Genomic DNA, 19487 nt, shown 5'->3' on the forward strand with positions numbered 1-19487 from the left:
ACCTTTGTCCCTGCTTTGCTCTCTGAGGGGGGATGGGTGTGAGTGGACCTCTGAGGTGGAGCTGAGCTCCTGCTGTGCCAGCTGCTTACATCCATCATGACCCCCAGTCCTGTCAAGAGTCCCGGAAGTCAGCTTCACTTGACTAAGGAGGAAACTGAGACTCAGTGAGCTCAGGTAACTTGCCCAAGACCGTGTGTCAAATCAGGTTGTCGTTGCTGTTGTTGTTGTTAAGTCGGTCAATCATGTCCGACTTTGTGATCCCATGGACTGCAGAACACCAGGCTTCCCTGTGCTTCACCATCTCCCGGAGCTTGCTCAAACTCATGTCCACTGGGTCAGTGATGCCATCCAACCATCTCGTCCTCTGTCGTCCCCTTCTCCTCCTGCCCTCAATCTTTCCCAGCATCAGGGTCTTTTCTAATGAAGTCGGCTCTTCACATCAAGTGGCCAAAGTACTGGAGTTTTAGCTTCAGTCCTTCCAATGAATATTCAAGATTCAAGTCAGGTAGGGAGTCAGAAGCTGCAGCCAGGTCTGTCAGATGCTGAGAGTCACAGTCGTCCAGCACCACGCAGACGCCCCTGTGTCCTTGCCTGGCAAGCGTCTCCCTCTTCCTCCCCTTCCTCCCCACATCGTGTTCCCTGTGCTTCCCCCTGCCCTGGCTCTCACAGCCCCCCTCCTCACCCCACCCGCACCGACCGTGGGTGCCTCGGGTGCCCCTGTCCTGGCATGCTCTCACACAGACAGCAGTTCCTCACTTGCGTCTAGGCTGGGAGGCCCTGGGGATCAGAGCTGGGTTGGACTTTTCCGGGTCACCAGAGGCCTCGTGGAGTGTTTGTTGACCGCATGCATGAGTCAGAGAAGCAGGGAAAGAGTGAGGAGGGGGCTGAAGAGCCCGACCAGGACGCCACCTGGAGCAGGCTGGCCTCCCCTCGCCCCTCATTACCCCAGATGTAAACACGATGAAGGAAGTTTAGAGAAGCAGCGGCTCGTGGCAGGATGATTTATGGGGACCCGAGGAAGGGGTGGGGCATATGTCCGCAGATGGTTGAGCAGCCATGGTGGAGCGCTGTCAGGGAACCCCCCCGCGTCTGTCAGCCGGATCGGGGGCAGCAGGGCAGTGGCATGACCAGCAGGGGGCAGGTCAGGGCGGAGTCGATTCCCACGCAGGCTCTGTGCAGGCCACTGCCCCAGTCGGTCAGATCTGGGACAGTGCTAGGTCTCTCCTTTTGCACAGTTAGTGCCTTGGCTGTCCTCTGTAGGTCACACCAGCTCTGCTGTTCCCCAGTCCACCGCTGGGCCGCAGGTGTGTGTGTGTGTGTTTGGGCGTTGGGGGAGGCAGGGAGTTGGATAAATGAGGGAGCAAGGTGCTGGGACAGTCATGAGGGAGCAGGTGCAGGGGATAGAGCGTTTCCCGAGCTCTGCGCATGGCCGGAAGCCAAGCACAGAGGTGGGCGTCTGTATGTGGTGGACGCAGAGCCCTGCAGGTGCCTCCACACAGGAGTGGGGGTGCAGGACACGCATAAGCAGGGGGTCATTGGCCTCGTGGGCCTCGGTTTCCCCCCGAGGTTTGAGCAGATGGCCCAAGGCCCCGCAGAGGAGGAGAGAACTATGTCCTCTTGCCCTGGGCCCCTGGGAGGGCTCTGCACACTTCCCACTGGCCTGCCGGCCTGCCCTGAGGTTCTCCAGCTCAGCTTTCTCACAGTATAGCCAGGCTGTCTCCCGGGACTAGACGGGGTGCTCAGCATCTCTTCATGATGCCAGGACCCCATCTGATCAGAGAACAAGATCACTCAGTGGATGGGAGCACAGATAAATTTGGGCAGCATCCCCAGACCCTCCTCGTCCTTGCTCTGAGGCTTAGAGTAAAAAGATGGTGCTTATACAGTGGTGAGCTGGCATCAGGCCACTGGTGACACTCAGGAACATCTGTCCCCCGGTTGGTGGCTGACTCTCAGAGTCAGGTCTAGGGCACCACCCGCCCTGTCCCCCAGTGGGAAATGGCTCCTGGGCCGTCAGCGCACCTCAGGCTTAAATGAGCCCCTGGGTGAGCAGCACACAATTAAACAAGAATGTGATGGCCACATGCAGGGTGCCCAGCCCACGTCCAGTGCTGGTGGGGACTAGAGCAGGAAGAGCCTTGGATCATAGCCAGGCAGGGGCTGCTCCCAGCTATGGTGCAGCTGAAAGAGCCCTGCAGCCACAGCCAGCCTGCCTGTGCCTGGCAGGGAATCCAGTCAGTGAGGGGAGGAAGGTCGGGGACCCTGAGGGGTGAAGTGACCCAGGGAAGCTGAGAGGAAGGTGAAGGCAGTCCTGACAGAGAAGGCCCTGTGGCCAAGGGCCTGGAGGCTGGCAGGGGCCTTAGATATCAGGACAGGGAACTGTGGTCATACCGGTCACTTTAGATCTCTGCCTGCATTTGCCCAGTCTGCCCAGATGGTTCCAGCCTGACCACATCGCGAGGGCCACACCAGCCAGCAGGGCCACCCATCAGCCAGGCCCTCATGCCTCCAGTTCCATCTCCATTTTGTCTCCTTGGAGCCCTCTGAGGAGCCCATCTGCTTGTACTGCAAGAAAGCCACAGCCCCAGGACTCCCCAGACCCAGTCCTGGGTGGTTCTTAGGGTCCGTCTAGTGCCAGGATGGGGGCCCTACTCCAGGAAGCCCCGCAGTGGGGCCTCAGGGAAGCCAGCTGCCGCATCTCAGCCACCAGCCCTGCGTTCCTGTGCATTATACCTTCAGCTTCTGCCTGTGATCCCACTTCTGGCTTCTGCAGCTCGAAAACACTTTAAAGCCAAGGGTCTGTTTCTGCTCCTTCATTGTACACAGGGAAACTGAGGCCTCGAGGGCAGGACTTGCCCAAAGTCATGCAGGGGACAGGGACCTCGGGCTCTTCACCCAGACAGAGGGTCCTTGCCCACACTGGGGTCCCTGTCAGCTCTGAGCACACCCAGGCCTTGGAGCCAGCCGTCTGCAGAGCCTGGGAACACTCGGGGTGTTTGGTTTGGCTTTGAGGCCGCTTTGCCATGAGACGATTTTCCCCAGCATGAGCCTGGGGCAGGGCTGGGATCTGGACTGGGGCCTGGGCTTTCTAGAGGGGGCCCAAGATGTGGGGGCATCTGGAGAGGATTTCTGTCCACCGCGACCCCCGCAGCAACCTCACTCCATTTCCCTGGGACTCCTTCCAAACATATAAAACCCCTACTCAGGCTCAAAGGGGGAGCTTGCATCTTTGGTTTTCAAAGTGTGAAAGCAAATGCCTTTGGGCACCTTGTGAGACATAGTTTTCAAGATCTCTATTTGTCTCCCTTCTTACACTGGGGCTGGCTGCAGCCAGCCTTGGTTCCCATTCTGGGCATCCCAGGTAGCAGCTCAGCCTCCCTTCTGAGGCCAGCCTTCCTGGCTGCTTGAGCTGAAAAGATAGGGCAACAGCTGGGAGGGACTTTTCCCTAGAAAAGAAAGGGAGGGAAGGGGCTGTGGTAGTGGCCCTCCTGGGTATGGGCAAGATCCCCTCCCAGGGCTGAGACCACAGGGGCGTCCTCTCTGACCCTGGCAAGCCTCCATCCGCAGGTATGTGAGGTCTCGACAGGAAGCACCATGCTTACTCCCAGGCTCTCCATCTCCACATTTAGGGATGGCACCTCAGCCCACCTGAGGCTGGGGAGGCAGACAGTCCATTGCACATCTTCAGGCTCAGTTTCCCCATCTTGGAAATGGGGATAATGAGATGATTCATGTACAGCATTGAGCACAGGGTCAGCCAGCATACAGGAAGTGCTCCATATGTGGAGGACGCTATCAGTGAGAGAGATGAAGACACAAACGTCATAATCATGCTAAAAACGGCCAATGCCATATGGCAGTCCCAGGGTACCAGGCATTGCTTTGTACATAATGCCTCATGTACAAAACCCACTCAAGCCTCATGTGCAGAAATAGGTGCCAATGGCAGTGAATAGTGAGAAATATGAAAGGCTTCGTAGGAGCTTCAACTCTTCCAGGGGTCTTGGGGCTTGGAGGACAGATCAAAGAGGTCTCCAGGTGAGGGGACATTGACTCAGGCCTTCAAAGGTGAGTCAGAAAATGGCAGTGACGTTAGATGTGACTGGGGAGGGTAGTACTCCTGAGAGAGCCCGGGAAGGTGAGGTCAGCCCACACCAAATCATGCGAAAGGTCTCAGGTGCTCTGAAGGCTGGCACGGGGTGGGAGGCAGGACAGGCCAGATTTGGGGGGTGGTCATAAGGGGCATTCGAAGCCATCTGCCCCCCCTTTCTTGTGCCACCCACAGAGTCTCTGTCTAGAAACACCTTCCTGCCATCCATGGTGCATAACAAGCATTTGCACCCTCCTCTCCTGATTAGGTCTCTGGGAATTTCTAAAGACAGGAGCACACAGGTAACAACTGTAGAGTCCAGGGTGAGAAGATGCGGTGGATTCCTGCAGCCACAGCATGACTGGGAGTAGAGCTGAGACGGAGGGTTAGGGCAGAGAGTGACAAGCCCCTTCACTGCTGAGTACACACACTGATCAGAAGTCCCGATCCATGTACAGACAAGGATGTGCTTATAACCCCTGGGCTCCTCTGCCCATCCCCCACCCCCCAATGAGGCTAAGCCAGCGTGGGTGAGAGGGTCAGGCTGGGACAGAGATGAGGCTGGGCTGCAGCAGTAATGGTTACAGGGCTCACCACAGTGATGTGGCCAGTGGCTGGGGTCTCATGCCCAGCATGTGAGAACACAGCCAAGATGGCACAGGGACTCCTGGCTTATCTGGGGCATGAGCAGCCCATCAGGGAGAGCAGGTAAGCACTGGAGAGTGGGCAGTGTTCTACAGGGAGGAGGCTTCCTGTTCTGCAGACAGCCAGAGAGGGGCAGGCTCCCTGCCGAGCTGTCAGCTGCTAGTGAGCACCCACTGGGTGCCCAGTTCAGATCCCGTCCCTGCTGTGTGTCCTGGAATGAGTTATTAATGCTTACCCTCTTTGTGACTCTGTTTCTTCACAAGTAAAACGGGATAATGGTCTTGCCTGCTTCGTAGTGCTGTCTTGAGGATTAGCAGTGTCCTAATGCTGGGAAAGATTGAGGGCAGAAGGAAAAGAGGGCGTCAGAAGATGAGATGGCTGGATGGCATCACTGATGCAATGGACATGAACTTGGGCAAACTTTGGGAGATAGTGAGGGACAGGGAGGCCTGGTGTGCTACAGTCCATGGGGTGGCAAAGAGCTGGATGCGACTGGGTGACTGAATAACAACAGCATGCTGGCACAACTGTAGCAGGGCCCTTAGTTTGTAAGTACTCTTCTCACCACTGGAGATGCCCTCAGCCATAAGCAAGCTGGTCTCGCTGCCTTCACAGTGTCACCTCTTCTGCGAGGCCATCCTGGCTCCACACTAGGCTGGGGCCTCTCTGCATGTCCCTGGCCTTTCCCTCCCAGCCTTGACCTTCTGGGGTGATGGAGCTTGTCAGATCCTCCCCCTGCATCTCCATCTGCCTTCCGCTGCCTGGGGCTGCACAGGGCAGGGGTAGGTCCCTCACCTGTGGGGTCCAGTCCTTTCCTTTATCCGGAACCCTCTCCCTCTTGGTCTCTCTTTGTTATGCCTCCATCCTTGTCCTGTGTCCTCCGAAGTCCCTGCCTTGCTCTCTGCCCCTCTCTTTCTTCATAATTTCCTATCTCCCCAGGACCTGAGCCAGTAACCTGGTCCTGGCCCCCCGCCCTCCGCTCCACTTCCCAATTCCACCAAGTGCTGGCCTTGGCCCGCCAATTCCTTCTGTACTTCACCTCTTTTTATTTCTCTGTCTCACTCTCTTGTCTCTGCCCTTCCATGTCTCTTTCACATGGGCTCTCTTGAGCCTGGAACCTCACCTGTGACCTCCCAAACTGGCTTCTATTTTGATCAGTTTATGAGGGATCACCTATGCAGAGTGAGGTCACCAGGGCTCCTGCCCCCAGAGGCGCCGCCCCACTCCCTCTGAGCTGGCCTTGTGGAGCCTCAGTTTTCTCATCTGGTGAAAGGGGGCTGGTGAGACCCGATGAACATTTGTTTTGAGGACCAGAGATACTGCTGGTAGTAAAGTGCAGACTCCCGGTAGATGCTCAGTTAGCAGTGGCTGTGGTACGTGGCGGCTGTTTGTGTATTTCTTTTCTGTTTACTTCAGACTGGGGAGGGGAGGGCAGCAGGAAGCTGGGGCCCCCTGCGTACGTAGGTGTGAGGACTGCCTGCCACAGTGTGACTCCAGATGGATCTCCCCCAAAACACTTCACTGCTTTCTGCCCGGGACTCAGTTCTCTTGAGTGGTCACACTGGAGGCTAGCTGTGTGGCTCTGGGCTGCTCACTTTCCGCGTCTGAGCCCTCTGTTTCCTTCTCCATTTTACGAGGGAAGAAAACCCAGATTCAACAAAATGTTGGATCTGCACTCTAAGATCACAGCGCAGGACAAGACTACTGAGTGGCCGTGCCACATTCCATGTCTCTCTCTCCCTCCAGCACCACGGCCTCGCCACCCCCACAGCCCTTCCAGACCATGCACAGCTCCGGGACCGCCAAGCCCCTCTTCCAGCTCTCCGACCCACTCCAGCAGCAGGAAGAGCCAGCACCCGCCAGTAGCTCAGCGCCCAGCTGCTCCCCCGCTGCCCTGGGCCTACTCCTCACCATTGCTGCCAGCATAGTAGCCTCCTTCCTGCTGCACACCCTCGGACCCTCCTGACCTCGGCTGCATGCCTGCCCGGAGCAGAAAAAGAAGCCAGAGAAACCGACGGGAAGGTCTGCAGCCGCACCCACTGCCCCTGCCACCCTCCAGGGGTGCTCAACACCTCTCGGGCAGTCCAGATGGGATCCGTTAAAACACTAGAGCTTTATTGTACCTGACTTACATCTTCTTTTTTGTAGAAGGATCTTAATTTCCCATAGTGCTATGGGGCTCTTTTGTAAAATATGTGTCCATATTAAAAAAGAAAAATGTATTTATTCTACTGATAAAACTATTTTTATGTGGCCGATGTTAATAACTAGCCCCATCGCCAACCCAGGAGGTGAACCCAGGTTGCCAGGACAACTGCGACCTTGCAGGGACCGTGGCTTTGAACTGGCTAGCTTCTGGATCAGTGGAGTCCTCCAGCGTGCTGGTTTGGCTTCTCCCGCCGTGGGGTCCTCAGAGGGAGAGGCAGGCAGACAGGCTTAGCTTTTGTGAAACTGGACTTGGGAGCCAGAGATGTGAATGCTGACGGTCCTTCCTTCCCCTGGATGCATCCTGGGGCTGGGAAGGTACTTTAGGAAAGAGAATGCTGCTATTTTGAAAACCCTGAGTGTCTGTGAACTGGCCCTCCAGAACTCTTGGTAAGTGTTCCGACCAAAGCACTGGGGTGGGGGAAGGGCTGTTGGTGCTGAGGGAGGTGGTCCCCCCAGCTCCAAGTGACAGATGGTTAAACTGAGATGGTTAAACTCACCAAAGAGAAGAAGGTGGTTGCCCAAGGTCACAAAGCAAGTGGGAGATCCGGGGTGTCAGTCTAGACCCCCCTGTTCTGGCTGGTATCATTAATCCATCTCGGCTTACAGGAGAGGCTGCTGAAGTCATGACCAAATGGAGTGAGCTGAGCCAAAGGACAGGAGCACAGAAGGGCAGTTTTAGAGACGGGGCCTCTAGGAATTCCATGGTAATGATACTCGTAATGAGAGCTGCCATTAGTTCAAAGTCTGGCAGGCATTTTGCACACTCACTTTATCACGGATCCTCATGCCAGTTCTGTGAGATGTGATTGTCCCCATTTCACAGATGAGGAAACTGAGCCCCTGTTCGAGATAAAGAGACTTGTTCAGTGTGCCCCAGCCAGCACCTGGCCCTAGATCAGGGTGACTCAGAAGCAACGCTTGTCTCTCAGACCATGTCTGTCAGGTTCTCTGTGCAGAGGAAAGTTCCAAGGGAGGCAGATCTCACCCAAATGGGCCAGCACACGCTTCTTACTGCAGCCAAAGAGACCGCTTGGCTACAGTCATCATTGGTCCCTCCAGCCAAAGGGCTCTGGCAGCAGGCTCTGCCACATGTCCCATGCCCCAGCTTGTCTTATCCTGGAGCCAATGAGAGGCTTTCCTGCCAAATCAGAGAGGCTGGAGGATAGTTGTGATAGGCCTGAAGAGACAGAGCAGCCAAACGGGGGAAGGCAGGTCACCGAGACTCAGAGAAACTGACCAGCTCCTCTGTCCCCAGGGTGACAGCCAAGAAGACAGAGGGCCCAGGTTGGCTGCATCCCAGCCCTGAACCCTCACTGGGCTGGCAGCTCATTAGTTACAGAGTCCTGGAATGCAAGAGCGGAAAGGGCCCTCATTTGACAGAAAAGAACAGTGAGAAGATAGGCCCAGAGAGGTGAGGTACTTTCCCAAGGCTGCACAACTGGGCAGGTCTGCTGACCCCCAGCTGGCTCAGTGCTCCTCAGCGACGCCACACCATGGGCTTCCCTAGCAGGCCTGATTAGCATCAGTGCCATTGTGCCCAGCTTGGCAGCTGCCTCCTGTCTGAAACAGTAGAATTCTGGGCAACTCATTGGATGGTCAGAAGTCCCAGGGGCGTCTTGGCAGGCAGCTGAATTCTTTTCAGTTCTGACCCAAATGAATATGTTTGAACTTGAGACCTGGCAGGAGCCCTGAGCTCTGCTTCACAGGGTCCAGCCAGCCCTGTGGGTACCACACTGTAAACTGAACTTGACCCCGGCCAAGGCTGGAGTCCATTTATCCTTGGCAGAAATGTGACTTCCTATTTCTGAGCCGGAAGGGGCTTAGCTGACTTTTAAGCAGGCTCAGAAGGCCTGTAGGACATCAAATAGATGGCGCAGAGTGCTATTTGGATGAGATAAGTGTAAAGGAATTAGAAACACAGAGGCCAGATTTCCCTCTGTTCAGGGCAGAGTGTGGCATGAGATGTATTGAGGTGGAGCCCGAGGTTAATTAAAGATGAAGCATTTGGTAAACAGTCCAAGCACCTGACCACATGCCCAGATCTGTGCCAGGCGTGGGGCCAAAGAGGTAAATTAATGCAGTGTGTGATTATCAAACACGCACAGTGCCAGGCTCTGCACCGGGGCCAAATCTAGCCGCCTTTCTTGACCTAGAGAAGTTCATCATCAAGAGGCAACAAGCAGCCGAGTCCCAGGTTCTTAGAAGGAACTTTACAGGTCATCTGTCCAGGCCCCTGATCACAGGCAGTTTCCCCAGATCCCTCCTCTGAGCAGGTTGGGAGATCCCAAGCTCTCCCTCCACCAAGTACTCAAGTGTTTAAAGAAAGCCACATGGGCAGCAGACAGATGGGCCGCCTGATCAGGTAGACACATGCTGACGGGACAGCCGGAGCCAGTGTGAGTTAGACATCTGCAGCCCACATCCACTGGTCCCTGAGGAACCACCCACTGGCCAGGATTTGAAACTTACATCCCTCAAGTCCCCGCAAGCAGTAGAGAACTTGCTGACTTATACCCCCAAAGACCAGAGCCATATGGACAGAAATCTGCACAGCTGGAGCGTTTGAATTCTCTCTTCCCAGGCCAGGGAACCATCATTCCGTCCGCAGTCACTCACATGATTTAGAATAATCCACCCACCACTGCTGACATTTTTTTCCGGCATATGATATGTGCCTCTCCTCACAAAATGCCCCTGTTTCTCTGAGAGCATTGTTAAGATCCTAAATCCTTGGCTTAGGACTCTCACTTTGACTTTTAGGCAGGTGGAGGAGATCAAGGACTGAGAGCCAGCATGTTCCTGGTGGCCCTGGGTCCTGTCCGCCAGAACAGCTGACTGAATGACCAAGGGGCTTTCTAGGTCAGGTCAGCATGGCCCTGTCTCCTGATCTCCCTCCAGGCTGTTCTGAGCACCAGCAATCCTGTGAAGGCAGGGGCCATGAAGGTGTACAAGTCAAGTTGCAGGAAGCTGCAAAGGGCCACCAAGGGCCCCACCAGCTCTGAGAGTCAAAGATCTGGAGTCTATGAAGCGTAGCCAGACTGAAGCATATTTGTCCTTCCCAGGACAGGCTGTTTCACACATGCTGTTTCCCAGGCCTGGAAATGCCTTTCTTTTACCCCTAACTGCTCATCCTTTGAGGAGCAACTCAGATAGCACGTCCTCCAGGAAGCCCTCTGCACTGACTGTGTCTCTGCTCCCCTATCATACTGTGAGCTCCTCAATGGCAAGGTCTTGTGAATTCATCCCTGTGTCCTCACTGGACACAAAAATGCCACCCAAGAGATGTGTAGAGAAGGACGGAGGAAGAAAGGAGTGAATGAAGGAAGGGAAGGAGAGAGGCAGACCTGAGTTGTGCTGGTGGAAGGGTCTCTGCAAAGCCAAAGCTGTCGTGAGATGGCAGGTGTCCCTAGAAGCGGTGAGTGTCCCGTCAGGAGCGGTGTGTGCGCAGGGGCAGTGGGCCCACTGGCTGGAGATGTGGTAGGAGAGTGGAAGTCTTGGCAAGGCAGTGGGGTAGGGTCCCTCCTGGCTCTTTAATACTCAGGTTCTTTGAACATTGTTATTTTTCCAAAAATTCATCTAAGCAGCCAAAACAATCACCCGGGCTGGCTCTCTAAACCAGTAAGTTTCAGAAATCAGTCCAGCCTCACTCCCCCCATCCTCCACCCCCATTCTTCAACAGCGCAGCCAGGCCTGACGCGAATTGGCACGCTCGCCTGCTGCCCTGGGGCAGGGGGACTTCTGGGCAGTGGGGCAAGGCTGAACCGGAACCCAGGCCCCTGCTCCCAGCCCAGAACTCCTTCCCTCCCTGCCCCCCACCCCCAACACTCGGGGAGAGAAAAGGGGAGGCCTGAGAACTGCCTGAGCCTTGCCTGGCCCTTTCCCAGGAGCATCAGCACACCCCAAGCTCTCCCTCGTGTGTGTGTGTTCAGTCGTGTCTGGCTCTTTGCAACCCTTTGGACTGTGGCCCGCCAGGTTCGTCTGTCCCTGAGATTTTCCAGGCAGGAACACTGGAGTGGGTTGCCATTTCCTCCTCCAGGGGCTCTTCCTGACCCAGAGATCGAACCCACGTCCCCTGCGTCTCCTGCATTACTGGCAGACTCTTTACTGATGAGCCACTGAGGAAGCCTCTCAGCTCTCCCTGCTCTTTCTCCAAGTGTAGGCTTTTCCTTGCCAGAGATAGCCTAGATACTCCTTCACTTTGCTGAGTGACCTTGGGCAAGTCCCCGCCCCTCTCTGAGCCTCCATCTCCTTATCTGTCAAATGGAGACTTTGTTTCCTGCTTGGGAGATGCCATGTGCAATCTTGGGGCTCCACAAAGGTGAGGCATTCCCCGCTCCCCAGCCCTGTGCTCAGCTTTCCTCCCAGCACCTGAGGGCTGCCATGGGATCAGGAGCACGTGGCAGGCAAGGAAGGTGACAGAGTAGCGCGCCTTGAAGGGCCGCTCCATCCCAAGTCCCACTGCGGGAAAGTGGACTTTTGAATAAGACTCTCAGTCTAAGAAGTTTCTGGCGGGGCTGTCAGCCATCTTGGGCCCCTAGTGGCTGGGGCGGCAGGGGCTGACTCTTGGTCAAGGGATGTTCTAGCCCAGAGCAAGGGAAGCCAGAGCCCCTGTCCCATTCCTGGGCCTCAGAGAGATTGCAGGACATCCCGGCCCGACTCTCACTGTGTGACACAGCTTCAGATCTTAATGTATTGGAAAGGTATTCCTGATGTTGTGCTTTTAATCACCTCTTCCTCTCACCTCTGTGAATTATCCTGAAGAGTTCTTTAAGAATATAATAGAAGACAAAGAAAGATGCTATTAATGTTATTTTGCCAAGAATATTTTTGTAGCATAATATATTAATAAAAGATATCATGACTTCCACGTGACGGTGTCTCTGCATGCCGACGGCTCCCCCTCCTCCTGCGGGGGGCTGTGTGGGGAGTCACCTTTGCTCAGAGGGCCAGGACCTGAGGCGGTGGTGCAGAGGGCCTGGCACGGGCCCATTTTCCATGTAAAAATGCAGGCAGGTTCTGGAAGGGTGTTTGGGCAGGGGCCCAGCGGCTTGAGAGACTTCACACCAAGTGGGGTCCTCGGAGCCCTCTCCAGCTTTGTTCATCTGAACAATCAACCTGGAACCTGGCTTCACCCGTGGGGCCCCCTCGCTCACTTCTCACTCATCAGCACCTACTGACTCAACTTTATTCACGCTCTCACCTCTCTCCCTCCCCCGGCGCCAGCCTAGCCCAGGTGTCCTCACTCTCCCCTGCCAACTAGGGCTGTGTGCTCTCTGGCCCATTCTCCACCCACCACCCCCTACAACCCCGGCAGCCCAACTGAGCTCTATAAACCACAACAACGACCACAAACCTCCCTGGCTTTTTCAAATTCATCCATGGCTTTACTGTTCCCAGTACACAAGTCAAGGTCACACAAGGCCTCTGATAACCTCAACCTGCCCATGTCCCCAGCATGAACTTCACATCTTACCCATTCCCCTCCTGGTTTCTAGCACTGCAGGGTTGCTGGTTGTCTCTGTGTTTTTTCAACTCACCCTAATTGTCTCCATCCTCTGCCTTTGCACACACTTTCCCCTGGTGCTCCTTGTCTTTCGGCATCTCTCCCCCTCATTCATTGCTCTTATACATCCTGCACAGCCCAGCTCCAGCAAGATCTGCTCCACAAGGCTTCCCTTAATCCTCAAGCCACATCAGCCCTTCTGTCCCTCTGGCCCCACAGCACCCCATTTGCCGTGCACCTGGGTTGTGCAGAAATGACCTGCATGTGGCTGTCCTTCCCCTTGACTTCCTGAGGCCGGCGCCGTGGTTGGTCATCTCTATATTGTCAAGGCCCAGGATTTGACATCTAGTGAGTGCTCATGGAAGAAAGACACAGTCAGTGAAGGAGGGGAGGAAGAAGAACGGGAGGCAAGACTTCAGGTAAATGATAGAGCTTTTATATCAGATATCACAGTGTTAGCTGGCTAGGATCTGCACAAGGTGACCGTGCTGTAAGGGTCCACCAGGAAAGAAGCGTGGCCCCTGGGACTCGGTGGCAGAAGGGGGCAGGACACCAAGAGGTTTGGAGTGGGCAAGGTTTCTAGGTTTGAAATCCCAGAGCCTTCACCAGAGCCAATTCATTGACCCTGTTAATGAGTACTTGCTGGCTCCTATGAAGAATAATGTGGACTGCACTTGGGCGGCCCGTCCGCGAGACAAAGCTGACAATGCAACGGCGAGCAAATGCTTATTGAGCATCTATTACGCATCAGACAGTGTTCCAAGCATTTCTGTCTTATTTTATTCTCACAACTCTTATCTCTATTTTATAGATGAAATAACTGAGAGAGAGAGATTAAGTAACTTGTTCCCAATCACACAGCTTATAAATGCTAGAGCCAGGATTGCAACCCAAGTAGTTAAGCTCCCAGACTGCTTTCTTAACCTTTACTCAAGCTCTGCTGTGCTGGCTACAGCCTGTGAGGTGAGCAAGGAGGCCTCTGCCTCCCCCATTTCACAGGGCAGTGGGTGAGGTTAGGTCCCATCCAAGGCCCAATGTCTCTTCTGTGTCCTGGAGCCAGCCCAGACCTCTCTCTCACCCACTGACTCTGGACAGAGTTCCGGATAGGAAGCCTCCTGCTCCCCACCCACCCCCTGCCCCACTGTGATGGTCTTTAGAGTTGGCATCAATAGTGTAAATATCACAGCTGTAGCCTGTGACCCCGTGTTCTCTACCCCTCGAGCTCTGGTTGTACTCAGGAAAGGAAGCCATCATCTACCTGCCTAGACACTCAGTGGGAAAGTGAGCCCTTGTCCCTCCTTGGGGGATGTAGTCCTCAGTTCAAGAAGCTATGGCCTAGGAATGGGGTCTCAGACACTATGGACTGAGTGACCAAGGGGACCAGGGACTCATCAGAGCCCCTGACACCTTGCTCTCCATATGGCAGCAGGTGGCAAGAGGGGAGACCCAGTGTTTATACCTGGTACACTCACGTGTTTGCACCTCCTTTCCTGGGAGCCTTGCCCACCTCTCCTGCCCTGAGCTCTGGGCAGGCTCCTGTTGACATGCTTTTCCTGGGAGAAACCAGATTCTCCTGATAACAGATCATTAGATTCGGGAGAACCCCATCTCAGCCCCACCTCTCTGTAGAGTGGCCCCAGATATGAGGCTTTCTCCATTCAGCTACAAAGATCAGAGCTGGGTCCAGGGAGGAAACTACAGAGGGTGGGGAAGAGCTTCAGAACCAGGACACAACGCTGAGGAGGTAGAGGAGGGCTCTCTGACTCTGGGAGGTGTGTGCGAGGGGCCGGGAAGTCTCCATGGAGAAGTGATCCCTACCCCAGGATAAAGGCGGGCTAGTTGGCCATCTCTAGCTCCCTCTGACTCTGACTCTTCTTTTTGATCTCTTCCCCTCTGGGCCCTTGCTCCGCCTCCATCTTTCTGTGTCCCCCGAGGCCCCTCCTTCCTGGCCCTGAGCATCTGGGACCCTGTAGCCAACCCTGCAGCGGCACAGCGTCCACTGCAATGGAACCTGTACTGGGGACCGCAGGCCCTGCGCTGCTGCAATCTCTGCTGCGGCCAGCACTGTGGCCGCGGGCAAGCTCCGCCCCTCTCTGGACCTGTCTCCTTATTTACACGAAAGGAGGTGGAGCCGACTGTAGTCAATAAAATTCCTTTGAGAAAGAGCAACCTCCATTTTCATGTGGAGATATTCCTCTGTGGGTGCCTGAGGTAGGAAGGAAAACTACCACCGTCCCCCACCTCAAAGGAGGCAAAGGGGAAAATGATCTTTATGACCAGGGGAGCAATCCTGTCATGGTGCTTCTGAAAGGGAGGCAAGAGGAGGGAAGAGAAATGAGGAGCTGGGAAGACAGAGAAACTGAGGGAAGTAGGCACAGCATCTCCTAGGCAGACAGAAAACGTGCAGGTAACAGTCATTTCCTGGATGCAGCAAGAACCCCAACTCCATCTGCTCTGCCGATCCTAAGTATAGTCTCCATGGCTTGAGATGTGGGATGAGGGGACCACGGGAGGGGCTTTTCGCTGCCAGTTGGCATGGAGTGAAGCAGAGGTGGTGCGGTCAAACAACAGGGAACTGGAAGCCAGGAGGGCCACTTCCCTGAGTATAAGCCCCAGGGAATCCACTGACTCTGGGAGGGTCTCAACGTCAGCCGTGGAGCTGTGTCCAGGACGATCTTAATCGGGGAGGTTGGAGCCAGAATGTTCTGGCCACGTCTGGGTTATGAGTGGACACAAATCACAAGCTTAGATCTGCCCACCTTGGGCTCCCATGAGTTGAGGGTTTGGGGAGCTCCAGGGCTCATTGAATGGTCCAGGAATCAGTCTCCCCTCTCCCTACCTCATCATCACCCACCGGACTGCTGCAGCAGAGGCAGCACCCTGGCCTGGCCGATTCCTGGCAGGGTGGGGCTGGGAAGTGTGAGAAGAGTTGGGGGCCTCCATCTGCAACTCACTGCAGCCAGGAAGCCAGGCAAGCCGGGCCAGCCACTGTTAAACGGCACCATAAAAAGAAATTATTTTTCAGAAAATATTCATAAAACCCTGTTTTATGTCAGTTCTGGGCTTGCAAACCAGTTCCTATGCTTTCTCTCTTTGTAGTTTCCATTTCTTCCTCCCTGATCAGTCACAAAAAAAGAATGATAAAATTTCCAGCCTGGAGACACAAGTCCCCAGACAAGGATTGGAGAGTCACAGGCTTCCCAGATGATCCCTCCCTAGTTTTCACCTGCCTCCTATTCCCCGAGACTCAGGAAGCATGGAAAGAGGACGGAGCAGGATGGTAATAGGGAGAGAGGAGAGGAACACAGGAGACAGGCAGACAAGAGAGAAAACTGACAGAAGATGGAGTGAGGATCCAGGAGTGAGGGGTCAGCAGAGGAGAGACAGAGACAGAAGAGGGGGAGACAGACAGACCATGCTGCAGAGAGAGGAAGAGGAGAAGGAAAACGCAGTCAGAAGAGGCTCGGGTGGAGAGAAAGAAAAACGCGGATGAGGGAGAATCCACGGGGAGGGACCAGACCACCTAGAGTCGGAACACAGCAGGGTCTCAGTGAAAGCAAGGTGGCCACAGCACGAGTTGCCAGCACAGACTGCGGCCTAGGATGAGGGGCCAAGACACACAGGCCTCTAGAGACACTCCTGGGAGCAAGCAGCCTCCTCCCCACAGGGAAACTGGAAAAACACAAGTTCCCTGCTTGAGTCCCCCAGTTCAGTAGAGCAGCCCCCTCACCCTTCATCCTCCAACAAAGAATCTTCTGGCTCAGCACCAGTCACGGGTTGGTCTTCAGGGGTCCTGGGGCCTGGCCCTGACCTTGCCCCCACTCCCAAGGAGTCCCTCTCTCAGCCTCATTTCCCTCATCTCTATAATGGGCATAATAAACATAGTTCTGGTACAGGTTACAATAAGGTTGCAATGAGATAGTGGATGGAAACCAAGCCCCAATACATGGTTAGTTGTTATTGCTGTCCCTGCAGGCTGCAGAGACCAGCAGCCAGGTGCAGGGTCGGGAAGCGGCTGCTGCCCCTGGAGGCCCGCAAGTGTTTCAGCCCTGGAGGGTGAGGTCCAGGCACAGCCAAGGGCAGTGGCCTGAGTGGCGAGCAGGTACAGACCTGGACTACTTCACTGCACACATTTAGAAGCTGGTGCTTTATCAGGTAGGTAACTGGAGCCAACGGGTCAGTTGTGTGGCCAGAGCACGTCATCCAAGTTTTCTGTTCCCCTGGCATTATGGTATTTGATTCTGCAATCACCCTGGCTCCAAAATCACTGCAGATGGTGAGTGCAGCCATGAAATTAAAAGGCTTCTTGGAAGAAAAGCTATAACAAACCTAGACAGCATATTATAAAGCAGAGACATTATTTTGCCAACAAAGGTCCGTCTAGTCAAAGCTATGGTTTTTCCAGTAGTCATGTATGAATATGAGAGTTGGACCATAAAGAAGGCTGCATGCTGAAGAATTGATGCTTTTGAACTGTGATGTTGGAGAAGACTCTTGAGAGTCCCTTGGACTGCAAGGAGATCAAACCAGTCAATCTTAAAGGAAGTCAACCCTGAATAATCTTTGGAAGGACTGATACTAAAGCTGAAACTCCAATACTTTGGCCACCTGATGCGAAGAACTGACTCAGTGGAGAAGACCATAGTGCTGGGAAAGATTGAAGGCAGGATGAGAAGGGGACGACAGAGGATGAGATGGTTGGATGGCATCACTGATTCGGTGGACATGAGTCTGAGCAAACTCCAGGAGATAGTGAAGGACAGGGAGGGCTAGGGTGCTGTAGTCTATGGGGTCACAAAGAGTCAGACATGACTTAGCGACTAAAAACGATTAAGCTTCTGTCCTGTGGAGGAGCCTTAGGGTGGGTGGACCCTGGCTTAGGGCAGGAAGGGGGAGTTTGGAGGAGGGATAAGGCTGGCCCTTATTTTCACCCCCGAGGAATCTGTGCCTGAGCCTGGTTCTGACCCCACCCTCTCGGATGTGGGGTGAGTGAGATGTGCCCACTGTCACAGGGACCTGTGCCCTTGTGGGGCTGAGGACACCTGACTGCTTTGGACCTGGAGGATGCAGGAAAGGTTGCAGCAGGAGGCTGGGCTTGGGTGGGGCCTGGGGTCTGGTGTGAGCAGCTGCAACCTGCAAGGCCCTGGGACTTTGCCCTGTGGGCAGCAGAAGCCACGGGCAGCTTTAGAACAAGGCAGTGCAATGTCGTGTAAAAGCCTGATGGCCTGGGCCCTATCTCTCCTCCCTCTGAGTCTCTGTTCCCATCAGCAAACTAGAAGAGCTCCCATGAGGACTCAGGGTCAAGTGGATGTGCCTGTGCTTATAGAACCCAAGTGCTCTGAGTGCTTTGTGGTGGTGATGAAAGAAGGTAGTGAAGATGACAAAGGAGGAGGGCATTTACTGAGCCCCGCCTCCCCCCAGGCCATGACAGCTCGCAGGGACACAATGACATAGGAAGTCTCATGGTCCCAGGGACTCCCCTCCATGACGGCGGAGCAGGGTGGGAGGGCATGGGCCGCTCTATATTGGAAGAACCCTGACAACGACTGACTGTGAAGCTCTCTTTCCCCACTCTCTGAGGAGCAGTCCCCCTGGGCCAGACCCAAAGGTGCAGAACCAGAAGCCTCCCAGGGCAACCTCAGCTGGGATTTGAACTTGGATCGTGCTGGTTGGTGAAGGCTCGCCTGCCGTCTGGTGACTGCCACCAGGAGGCAGTGTTGCCTGGGCTGTGACCTCGGGCTCCAAACAGGTGACCTGGAAGAGCAAGGCTTCAGCTTGGGACCTGGAAAGGATCAGGCTTGCCTTTGGTTTGGGGAACAGATAAGAAGACCACCAGGAGCAGACTCGCCCAAGACCACCAGACTTGCCCAAGTCCTGTTGGCACATTCAAGGTGGAAGCTGAGTCTAGATTTCCAGACTCCCAGGTGCCCTCCCGGCCTCAGCACACTGTGCCTCACCTCGATGTAGGGCAGTGGGCCAGCATCCGGTTCATCTCAGCTTCCAACACCTGCCCCCCAGTGAGCTTGAATCTGCAGGGAGGGCAGGCCCTATGTTTGGAACTTGTTCAGAAATATTCATGCACGCAATGGGCTTCCATGGTGGCTCAGACAGTAAAGAATCTGCCTGCAACACAGGAGACCTGGGTTCAAACCTTGGGTCGGGAAGATCCCCAGAAGGAGGAAATGGCAACCCACCCCAGCATTCTTGCCTGGAGAATTCCATGGACAGAGGAGGCTGACAGGCTACAGCCCACGGGGTCCTAAAGAGTTGGACACGACTGGGCAACTAACACTCTCAGTGAAGCATTATTGAGCAACTGCACTATGCTGTGCATTGAGCTCCCAGCTAGAGAACTGGTCCTCCCTGTGTCCCAGAGTCCACAGCTTCGGGTTGTGCAGGCGCCAGGAGTAACACTACAACAGGTGATGGTTACACGGAGGGCAGGGCCAGCCTCAGGACTTAGAGTTCATCTGGAAGCACACTGACCTCCTCCTCAAGCCTCCCTCCCCTCTCCATCCCCATTAATCCTGCTTCAGTTCTCCCACCCAATCTCTCCAGCCACATGTCCCCTTCCCTCCCCCAACAAATCCACACTCCCGCCACATAGAACTCCTCAAGGTTCCCTGAACAGAGCTCCAGTTACCAGCCCTCACTGTCCCTTGCATAGATAATTTCCCAGTCTCCCTATGTTTACCTGAAATTTCCCTCTTGTTCTCCAAGACCTCATTTCATTCTGCCTCCTCATAGACACTTCCCTGGCCTACCAGCCTCACAATTTACACCTCTTCTGAAGCATGGGCTTCATATGAGCAAGCTTAGATTATGGTTTTCTTATGTCTTATTGCTCTTAAAAAAAAAAAAAAAAAGGCAAAGCCCATGGTGCAGAGACCTTACTCATCCTTGTATTCCCTGAGTGAAGTCTTTAAAATAGAGGACATGTGACTGATATCTAGTTCATTAACTTTATAGCTAAAGATTAAGTACCATTCAAGATTAGTACTGAATTTATTTTATCAGAAGCAAAATAGAAAGCAATGCAAA

At 54.5% G+C, this 19487-nt stretch overlaps 1 protein-coding gene across 2 annotated transcripts in view; it reads left to right on the forward strand.

The window, feature by feature from the left end:
- TRABD2B (TraB domain containing 2B) overlaps window positions 1-11810 on the forward strand; it is a 221284-nt gene extending 209474 nt beyond the window's left edge. For both annotated transcript variants that reach the window (XM_061412057.1, XM_061412056.1), the window contains one exon: window positions 6482-11810. In XM_061412057.1, coding sequence (XP_061268041.1) covers window positions 6482-6663 — 182 coding nt within the window. In that variant the 3' untranslated portion in view covers window positions 6664-11810. The remainder of the gene's footprint in view (window positions 1-6481) is intronic.
- Window positions 11811-19487: the final 7677 nt, after the last annotated feature.

This window comes from Bos javanicus, chromosome 3 (genome assembly GCF_032452875.1).
Source record: "Bos javanicus breed banteng chromosome 3, ARS-OSU_banteng_1.0, whole genome shotgun sequence".
NCBI classification, from domain to species: domain Eukaryota; kingdom Metazoa; phylum Chordata; class Mammalia; order Artiodactyla; family Bovidae; genus Bos; species Bos javanicus.